At 47.7% G+C, this 10,992-nt stretch overlaps 1 protein-coding gene across 2 annotated transcripts in view; it reads right to left on the bottom strand.

The window, feature by feature from the left end:
* UBR2 (ubiquitin protein ligase E3 component n-recognin 2) overlaps window positions 1–10,992 on the bottom strand; it is a 153,317-nt gene that overhangs the window by 96,276 nt on the left and 46,049 nt on the right. For both annotated transcript variants that reach the window (XM_068232986.1, XM_068232985.1), the window contains exons 8-9: window positions 8,427–8,547; window positions 1,671–1,778 (exon numbers count right to left, since the gene is read on the bottom strand). In XM_068232986.1, coding sequence (XP_068089087.1) covers window positions 1,671–1,778; window positions 8,427–8,547 — 229 coding nt within the window. The remainder of the gene's footprint in view (window positions 1–1,670; window positions 1,779–8,426; window positions 8,548–10,992) is intronic.

Raw genomic sequence — 10,992 nt, 5'->3', positions numbered from 1 at the left:
ATATTCAACAGCATCATCACCCCCAATCCCTGCTCTATAGCAGTGAGGTATGGGGGGCCCGGTCACCTACCCTGACCAATCAAAATGGGACTCCAGCCCAACAGAAATCTTCCATCTAGAGTTCTGCAAGTATCTTCTCCAAGTCCATCGCAGCACTTCGAACTCAGCTTGCCGGGGCAGAGGCTAGGCAGATTCCCACTATGGCTGACTATCCAGCAGAGGGGGCGCTCTCATATTGGGCGCATATACAGAGCAGCAACCCCAGCACTTACCACCATAAAGCCTCACTGAGCCAGGGTGGGGAAGGGCCATACCACGCTCTCTGAAACAAAACGTCAAGAGCCCAGCCCAGCCAAGACCCTCCAACACAGGCTGACAAAAGCCCAAATAAAAGGAATGATAGAAAGCTGCAAGGACCGATACATAGAGGAATGGAGAAGTGACATAAAGAACTCCCAGAAACTCACTATCTACCAATCACTACAGAGGGAGGTACACAATGGCCCCCATATCTGGAGAGGCTACACCACCACAAAGATAGACAGGCCTTGAGCCTGTACCGTCTGAGTGCCCACAACCTGGAGATAGAGACAGGACGACACAGACAGACAAGAGGAAGCCCCGGGAGGAGAGACTGTGCAGGCAATGTGACCCAGGGGGGGGGGTCCTGGAGGATGAGGCCCACTTCCTGCTACACTGCAGCAAATATACACCGTTGAGGGACCGCTCATTTCAAAGACTCTCCGCCCACATTGCAGATTTCACCTCCACAGATGAGGAGAGGAACACTCTACATCATACTGGGGGGAAGAGGGAAGAAACTGTGCAAATAGCTGCCCGGATATGTCACGGCCTGCCACCAACTGAGAGGAACATGATAACACATGGACTGTTATAACCCCATACTCCCCCCTCCCCTATGGACTGTATGCCTATACCCCCCTCCCCTCTATGGGACTATATACCCCAATCCCCCCCCCATACCATCCCGTACATCCTCCTATGGACTGTATACCCATGTCCTTCCTTATTCCCACAATCCCCCCCCCCCCCCCACATTAATGTTCTATTTTGCTTTGGCAATTGCTAAATGTATTTGGTCCTGCCAATAAAGCTTTTTTGGATTTGGATTTGGAGGGTAGAGAGGGATAGATCGTGGGGAAGAGAGGGAAGAGAGGGGAGAGAGGGTGAGGGGAGAGAGGAGGAGGAAGTGAGTGGTGAGGTGGGTGGAGAAGAGAGGGAGAGAGGGGGAGGGGGTAGAGAGGGAGAGAGGAGGGGGGGGGGTAGAGAGGGGAGAGAGAGAGGGGGGGGGGGGTAGAGAGGGGAGAGAGAGGGGGGGGGGTGGGAGAGAGGGGGGAGAGGGGGGGGGGGTGGAGAGAGGGGGGGAGAGGGGGGGGTAGAGAAGGGAGGAGGGTAGAGAGGGGAGGAGGGAAGAGAGGGAGAGCGGAGGAGGGGGGGGGGGAGAGAGCAGAGAGAGAGAGAGAGAGAGAGAGAGAGAGAGGGGGGGGGGGAGGGTAGAGGGAGAGGGATAGTGGGGAAGAGAGAGGGGAGAGAGGTGGGTGGAGAGAGAAGGGGGAAGCAAGTGGTGAGGTGGGTGGGAGAGAGAAAAAGGTGGGGTGGAGAGAGAAAGGGGTGGGTGGAGAGAGAAAAAGAGAGATAAAGAATCTTACCCTTCCATAATATAGAATCGCACAGCATTAATTTGTCTACAAGAGAAGAATTTTCACCATCGGGACCCTCCTGCAGACCGACCTGACATAAGATTCTTCTTAGTCCATCTGAAATAATGCACATTCCGTTATAAGCATAGCGTAGCTCAGAATTAGCATTTACTTATATCCAGGAGATGTATGGTTCATGTATAATGCAACAGTGGCTTGTTCACAATCATGGTTGAGGAGCTGAACGATTTGTAATCTTCAACAGACTCGGCTAACTGCCTCCAACCAGTGCTACGGTTGTCTCGCGGTCTGGACTCATTTGTCAGAACTTTGTAAACACCTAGCAGACACAACGGTTATCAGCCTGTTGAAAAGTGGGTGTAGATCCCTTCCGATTCTTCTTCAACTGAAAATTGGGATCATTTCCTGAAAACGCATTTCTCCAAACCGCTGGGGCATTTACAGAAGACTCTCTATGAAGTTTAGCGAGAGGTGGTTGAGCCGTTTCCCTGGTGATTAGCCACTGCAGGAAGTGGCTTTAAACCTGTCAATTTTGTAGATGACACAACCCCGATGACCCAACACAGCGAGCCTTTTAGCTAAATGTACAGGATATGGGATGGTGATTAGTTAGCATTTTTTCGGCTCCCAGCTGATTGGTAAACATGTAGCTCAACCCCACAAAACCATCCGTATGAAGGAGGCCTGATACCCGCCTACTCTCCAGATATTAGTCTTCTGATTGTTCATTTATCTGTCTGCCCCCTATTGTTTTGGTTTTTAGATTTGCTGTCAATGTGTAGTTATGTTACCCAACTTTTATCTATGTGTTTACCACAGAGTTGTTAAAGCGGGATTGTCACCATAAAAATCAAATTTCAACAGCAACTGGTCTGAGTGTATTAAGTGATAAAGATGCTAATCCTGCATTCAAAACTTTTTCCACTGTTATGGTTTGGAGTTATCACATACTTAAGGAGCACTGGCGCTTTAATAGTCAGTGCCAAACAGTTGCATGCTGGGGGCTCTTTTTACCTATAATATATTCCTCCTCTTCCCTTTATTTTCCTGCCTAGCTGAAACATGATCCTCTGCTCACTTGTGTTTACAAGCAAGGCTGAGGTGACTCAGCTATTGGAGGAGAAAATAAAAAAAGTAAAGGGCAGAAATGACATCAGGATTTAGCCTCAAACTGTGGGCAAAAGAAATGGTTCCCACAAGGAGCAGAATTCTCTTCATTTACTATTTAACATTCACTTAAAGAGACTCTGAAGCGAGAATAAATCTCGCTTCAGAGCTCAAAGTTAGCAGGGGCATGTGTGCCCCTGCTAAACCGCCGCTATCGCGCCGCTAAAGGGGGGTCCCTTCACCCCCAAATCCCCCCCCCCCCCCCCGCACGACTTAGTCGTACATCTGGTCGCTCCTGGAGGCAGGGCTAACCGCCGCAGCCCTGCCTCCAGTCGCGTCTATCAGCGGCGCATCGCCGCCTCTCCCCCCGCCCCTCTCAGTGAAGGAAGACTGAGAGGGGTGGGGGAGAGGCGGAGATGCGCGCTGACAGATGCGCGTGGGGCAGGGCTGCGGCGGTTAGCCCTGCCCCTTCCAGGAAGCGCTCCCCGCTTTACGGAGGGGATTTGTGGGATCAGGGACCCCCCGTTAAACCGCGGGATAGCGGCGGTTTAGCAGGGGCACACTATTTATGAGGTCTGAAGCGAGATTTATTCTCGTTTTAGACTCTCTTTAAATCAAAACGTGGACAGTACAATACATGTGTTATGTAAGTAGCTCAAGTATATCTACTTATATATGTTTTTCCCCTGGCATAGTATGGCTGATCCTACTGCTTTAAAGAGGAACTGTACTGAACAGAACAATGAATAAAATTGCTTATCGTTTACAATAGTCATTTATAAATTATTTAGTCAGTGTTTGCCCATTGTAATATATTTCCTCACCATGATTTATTTGCTGAAATGTACCACAGGTGGTGGTATCTTTAGTCCTGCCAGGTGATCTGTACAGAATGCTCTTTACTGAGAGTTCCATGCACAGAGGGAGACTTCTGCTTGCTTGCTTGGCAGTTGGAAAAAGCAGTCATTTCCCACAATGCAAAGAGGTTCGCAGACCGCAAACTGTAAGGACCTAGGTCATGACATCACACTGTGGGAGGGGTTTCACCACAATATCAGCCATACAGACCCCCCGGATGATCTATGTGAGAAAAGGTAAAGATTTCTTGTGGCAAAGGGGAGATCAGCTACTGATTGGGATGAAGTTCAGTTCTGGGTTACACATTTGTTTTTCAGTTTTCCACAAGCGTTTTTCTGCATACATTTTCTGCACAGTTTGTATGAAGAAAAAATGCGTGCTTTTTTCACAGCAGCGAATGTAATTCATAGAAATGTCAAAATGTGCAGAATTATCCTGCAGGATCGCAATTTTTTTCCTGTGCACGAAAAACACATTAAATGTGAAATAGCTAATTGATTAACTTCAGTTCTTCTGTGCAGAAAACGCACACGAAAACAGTCAAGTGTGCCCCCCCCCCCTTTAAAGAGAAACTGTCGCGAAAATCTTAAAATTTACATGTACGTTTCGTCCAGAGTAAAATGAGCCATAAATTACTTTTCTCCTATCTTCCTGTCACTTACAGTAGGCAGTACAAATCTGACAGTGACAGGTTTTGGGTTAGTCCATCTCTGCATGGGGGATTTGCAGCATGGCCTTGATCCTTTGTATAAATATTTTTCAGGGAATGTCATCATAAAGATGCTGGACAGCCTTCCTGCTAACTGCACACTTTTTTGGCAGTTGGACGGAGTAACTGCCATTCACCAAGTGCTTTTAAAAATAAAGAAAACCCTAAGAATCCCCTATGAGAAGATGGGCTAGTCCAAAATCTGTCAGTAATGTAATATTTCTACTACTTACTGTAAGTGACAGCAACATAGGAGAAAAGTAATTTATGGCTCATTTAACTCTGGAAGAAACGTACTTCTTATTTGTATATGTTTACATGTATTTTACATTTTAAGATTTTCGCGACAGAGGTCCTTTAAATTCCTCTTTAACAATCATAAGTCATTATGAGGACCTTTTTATCGGGATAGAGAGTTTGTCTTTGTAAGCTGATTTTTTCGATCATTGTACTAATTTCTGAGTTATACCTTTAGTTATGTCAGTATTGATGTTTTGTACTAGTAAGACTAAGGCCTCTTGCACACTGCATGCGTTTCCGATTCCGCTTTTTAATCGGTTTTTACATCCCATTAAGATTTTTAATCTTTACTGTAAGATGCATTTTTTGATCCGTTTTTGTGTTGAATGTATTCAGCGAAAATCGGAATCGCAAAATGGATTTGCAGTGTGCAGGGAGCCTTATTACAGTCTGGTGTGCAGGGAGCCTTATTACAGTCTGGTGTGCAGGGAGCCTTATTACAGTCTGGTGTGCAGGGAGCCTTATTACAGTCTGGTGTGCAGGGAGCCTTATTACAGTCTGGTGTGCAGGGAGCCTTATTACAGTCTGGTGTGCAGGGAGCCTTATTACAGTCTGGTGTGCAGGGAGCCTTATTACAGTCTGGTGTGCAGGGAGCCTTATTACAGTCTGGTGTGCAGGGAGCCTTATTACAGTCTGGTGTGCAGGGAGCCTTATTACAGTCTGGTGTGCAGGGAGCCTTATTACAGTCTGGTGTGCAGGGAGCCTTATTACAGTCTGGTGTGCAGGGAGCCTTATTACAGTCTGGTGTGCAGGGAGCCTTATTACAGTCTGGTGTGCAGGGAGCCTTATTACAGTCTGGTGTGCAGGGAGCCTTATTACAGTCTGGTGTGCAGGGAGCCTTATTACAGTCTGGTGTGCAGGGAGCCTTATTACAGTCTGGTGTGCAGGGAGCCTTATTACAGTCTGGTGTGCAGGGAGCCTTATTACAGTCTGGTGTGCAGGGAGCCTTATTACAGTCTGGTGTGCAGGGAGCCTTATTACAGTCTGGTGTGCAGGGAGCCTTATTACAGTCTGGTGTGCAGGGAGCCTTATTACAGTCTGGTGTGCAGGGAGCCTTATTACAGTCTGGTGTGCAGGGAGCCTTATTACAGTCTGGTGTGCAGGGAGCCTTATTACAGTCTGGTGTGCAGGGAGCCTTATTACAGTCTGGTGTGCAGGGAGCCTTATTACAGTCTGGTGTGCAGGGAGCCTTATTACAGTCTGGTGTGCAGGGAGCCTTATTACAGTCTGGTGTGCAGGGAGCCTTATTACAGTCTGGTGTGCAGGGAGCCTTATTACAGTCTGGTGTGCAGGGAGCCTTATTACAGTCTGGTGTGCAGGGAGCCTTATTACAGTCTGGTGTGCAGGGAGCCTTATTACAGTCTGGTGTGCAGGGAGCCTTATTACAGTCTGGTGTGCAGGGAGCCTTATTACAGTCTGGTGTGCAGGGAGCCTTATTACAGTCTGGTGTGCAGGGAGCCTTATTACAGTCTGGTGTGCAGGGAGCCTTATTACAGTCTGGTGTGCAGGGAGCCTTATTACAGTCTGGTGTGCAGGGAGCCTTATTACAGTCTGGTGTGCAGGGAGCCTTATTACAGTCTGGTGTGCAGGGAGCCTTATTACAGTCTGGTGTGCAGGGAGCCTTATTACAGTCTGGTGTGCAGGGAGCCTTATTACAGTCTGGTGTGCAGGGAGCCTTATTACAGTCTGGTGTGCAGGGAGCCTTATTACAGTCTGGTGTGCAGGGAGCCTTATTACAGTCTGGTGTGCAGGGAGCCTTATTACAGTCTGGTGTGCAGGGAGCCTTATTACTGTCTGGTGTGCAGGGAGCCTTATTACTGTCTGGTGTGCAGGGAGCCTTATTACTGTCTGGTGTGCAGGGAGCCTTATTACTGTCTGGTGTGCAGGGAGCCTTATTACTGTCTGGTGTGCAGGGAGCCTTATTACTGTCTGGTGTGCAGGGAGCCTTATTACTGTCTGGTGTGCAGGGAGCCTTATTACTGTCTGGTGTGCAGGGAGCCTTATTACTGTCTGGTGTGCAGGGAGCCTTATTACTGTCTGGTGTGCAGGGAGCCTTATTACTGTCTGGTGTGCAGGGAGCCTTATTACTGTCTGGTGTGCAGGGAGCCTTATTACTGTCTGGTGTGCAGGGAGCCTTATTACTGTCTGGTGTGCAGGGAGCCTTATTACTGTCTGGTGTGCAGGGAGCCTTATTACTGTCTGGTGTGCAGGGAGCCTTATTACTGTCTGGTGTGCAGGGAGCCTTATTACTGTCTGGTGTGCAGGGAGCCTTATTACTGTCTGGTGTGCAGGGAGCCTTATTACTGTCTGGTGTGCAGGGAGCCTTATTACTGTCTGGTGTGCAGGGAGCCTTATTACTGTCTGGTGTGCAGGGAGCCTTATTACTGTCTGGTGTGCAGGGAGCCTTATTACTGTCTGGTGTGCAGGGAGCCTTATTACTGTCTGGTGTGCAGGGAGCCTTATTACTGTCTGGTGTGCAGGGAGCCTTATTACTGTCTGGTGTGCAGGGAGCCTTATTACTGTCTGGTGTGCAGGGAGCCTTATTACTGTCTGGTGTGCAGGGAGCCTTATTACTGTCTGGTGTGCAGGGAGCCTTATTACTGTCTGGTGTGTCTTATTCGTTTTAAGTTTGTACAGCTGCAGGAAAGTGAAGCTGCTCCTCTTTGTCGTTTCTGTCCGACCCAAAATGACATTCGATTCGTTTGCAGAGATTCTCTCTTAGAACTGGGTTTACATACTGCCTCTTTCATTCACTAAGTCTCTCTCACAGGGTTGTTTATTTTTCTTCAGCTCATTCAAGAGTTGCAATATGTTTTGATACACCGTTTATTGGAATCTCTATTTTTGTTGATACGCTCAGATGTTCAACACCCCAGTATGTCGATTTGGTTTCCTGCTCGTTTCGGATGTGGACTCTCATTTTGACTTATGTTTCCTGCCATGCATTGCACTGTTACTCAGTACCGTAAATAAATGATTTTTGAATAAAAAGATTTAAAAAGACCCCGCAGTGAAAGTAACAAAATTACAATAATTATGTAAAAATGATTTAGTCAGTGTTTGCCCATTGTAAAAGCTTTCCTATCCCTGATTTACATTCTGACATTTATCACATGGTGACATTGTTACTGCTGGCAAACAGGGCCAGTTCAAGTAACAATTGGGCCCTAGGGCAAGATTAGCCTGGGGGCCCCCCCAACAGACACCCCCGACCAAAAAGCGTCAGAGGCCCTTTGTTGGGCCAAATCTCCCTCCTGGGCCACTGAGCTGGCTGCTGACCCTCCCCCAATCACCTCCCAACTTAACAGACTCTGCAGAGTCCCTGGGGAGCAACAGTTTAGATCGGGGAGGGACACCTTGGGGGGCCCCTACAGGCTCTGGGGCCCTGGGGCAATTGCCCATTTTTTCCTATGGTAGCGCCGGCCCTGCTGGCAAGTGATGCCAGTGGAAGGAGATGCTGCTTGCTTTTTTGGCTGTTGTAAACAGCTGTTATTTTCCACAATGCAACAAGGCTTCCAAAGTGTGATGTCAGGACCTAGGTGCTGACATCACATTGTGGGAGGGGTTTCACCACAATATCAGCCATACAGCGCCCCCTGATGATCCGTTTGAGAAAAGGTAAAGATTTCTCATGGGAAAGGGGGTATCAGCTACTGACTGGGATGAAGTTCAATCCTTGGTTACGGGTTCTCTTTAACGAGTGAAGTAGGCCTAATAGAGTTTCTGTTATATAGGACACCATACCCGATTAAAGTGCACTGAAGACATACCTGAGTAACCAATGATCTGTCCCAGCCAAGCCAGGACTCGGAGCCCAAACGTCTGGTGTGCCACTATGGCGGACTGCATGACCTGCACTTTCAGGGGCTTAGTCTGTCGACTGGTGTTCCTCTGGATGAGAAGAAAAAACAACTGAGATGAGTAATTCAAGTAGCTTTATTTCATGTGAGATGACCTATTCCTTTTGACCATTCAACGGGACTTACATTGGTATGAATCTCAGCATTTCCTGTTTACGGGAAAAGATTATTTACAGCATAAAATCGACCACAAAAAAAAAAAAAAATGTAGCAGAACAGCATTCAAACAGTTAAACACACCACTTTGTTTTTCAGTGGGTGGCTTCTGGCCGCATCAGAAGAGGTGATAACATTATTTTATTTACATTCCTTTATCAGTAACAATTAGTAAAGGTATTCTAGGTATTGATTCCCCCCAATCATGCCTGGAGGAGACCTCCCAGCAGCAGTCATTCAGTCATGCGGCGCCCGAAGAACGTCTTAGTGCACCAGACAGTGAAGCATACCCAGGTGACAACCTCCTTCCAGTTGGGCAGCAGTGTCATCTGATGCAGAATTAGATGCCAGTGAATTACTACTACAGTATGTGGATGGGTGATGCCAGCACTGCTATTCTACAGCCGGGCCGCTGATATTTACAGGTACAGTGAGCCGCATTTATAGGTTATACATTTTGTGTTTGGGGGGCCAGTGAAAAAGCTTCAGGGGGCCGCATTCGGCCCGCGGGCCTTAGTTTGAGGACCACTGATATAGATTCTTCATAAGAAACCTCGGATTAGAAAAATTGGCAAGGACAGAAACAACACCCATCTACACCATCCCTTAATCATTTTGGACCCAACTTCTCCAAAATGTACAGGTGAAAATGGGTTTAATTTACAGTCTGCTCATTCCCAGGACTAGGGGCCGTGTCACACAGGCATTTAAAGTGGACCTAAACTCTTGCACAGGACACAAGGAAGCCAGAGCGAGAAATGCACCCTGTGTGTTTTTAGAGAGAAGAGCCTGCATAATTCCCCCTCGTCTAAGTAATCACAAGTGTCATTTGATTTCTCAGCTACATCCGCACAGAAATTCGGCAGTGCTCGGCAGACACATTCAAATGAAAGCAACAACGTGGCAGATCCCATCACATCGTAGCATCGAGAACCAGCAAAGGGGGGCGGGGATGTGAAATCACACTGCAGAGAGATATGCGGCAGCCCCTGCACTTACCTCCCTGTGATCCAGTGCTGCAATTCTCCCTCCATCCTCCAGGTGGCACTGTAACCCTATAGTGAGATTGCAGGCTGTCGTCATGACGACAAACTGCGATTTTACCAGTGATGCAGAGCCTCTGAGGACTGGAAGGAGAATGACTGCAAGCCTGGATCCCAGGGAAGGCGAGTTGAAATGCCCATTGCACTTAAAGTGAACCTCCGGACTAAAAATCTACTCAGCAGAACTGAAAAGGCTTGGTGTTTCTTTAACAGTTTCACAGCATCAGAACTTTGTTTTTGTTACCAAAGCATCATTTTTAGCTGCATTTTTAGCTAAGCTCCACCCAAAGAAAGCTGCCCGGGTTTTTATTCCCTGATGCTGTGCAAAGCATGATGGTATTTCCTATGTTGTTATTCATGCTGCCTAGCAACTGGGAGGGGTGATCAGCACACAGGACAGTTGGAACTGTTTCTCATGCTCCCTTGTCACCTCCTTTCAACCAAAAAGATGGCTGCCCTCATGAAATCAAACATTTGCCTGTTCTTTTAAAACAGGGTGGATAAGAGATTATATTACCTATCTATTTTAATTAACATAATTAATGTAACTTAATTACAGTAGGTTTGTTTAAACCGAAGTTCCTCTTTAATGCTAGGCATACACGGGTCGATGCGCCCTTATCAAATTGAGGCGCTGATGGCTCGATTGATAATTTCCGACATGTCCGATGACCCGCCGGATCGATTACCCGCTCGATCCCCGCAGGCGGACAATAGCGGGGAATCGAGCGGAAGATAAGGAAGCGCCCACAGGGACGAGCGGGAATCGATCCGGAGGGCGGCGGGGACGAGTGGGGAAGCGGCTGGAGTTGATCCGGTGGCTAATTGAGCCGTCGGATCGGCTCGTGTATCCCAGCATAAGGCTCTGCACAGACCTCCTGGCAGCTACAACAAGTCAGGCTCGGGATTACCACTCCTGGCTGCTTTTTTCCACCCAGAGCCTGACTTGGGGTTACCGCCAAGGAGGTTAACATTTTCCTACCAGGAGAACTTTCCAGTCTATGCTAAGTAAAATACATTTTACATTAAAATACATTACTTGAAGAGTCTGCCACTTACCACTGAGTAACCAAGCAGCTCGGGGCGACCCAAACCACTAGGAATGTATAGGGGGCTAAAGGAGACCAAAAAGCCCTCCTACTAATAAGCAATGCTTGGTGTGATTTGCCTTCTTAAAACAGAAGGAAACTTGCAATAATTCAACTATTAGGCCTGGTGCACACCAAAAACCGCTAGCAGATCCGCAAAATGCTAGCAGATTTTGAAACGCTTTTTCT

This window comes from Hyperolius riggenbachi, chromosome 4 (assembly GCF_040937935.1).
Source record: "Hyperolius riggenbachi isolate aHypRig1 chromosome 4, aHypRig1.pri, whole genome shotgun sequence".
In the NCBI taxonomy this organism is placed as follows: Eukaryota; Metazoa; Chordata; class Amphibia; order Anura; family Hyperoliidae; genus Hyperolius; species Hyperolius riggenbachi.
This window is presented reverse-complemented; position numbering and strand designations above follow the sequence as displayed.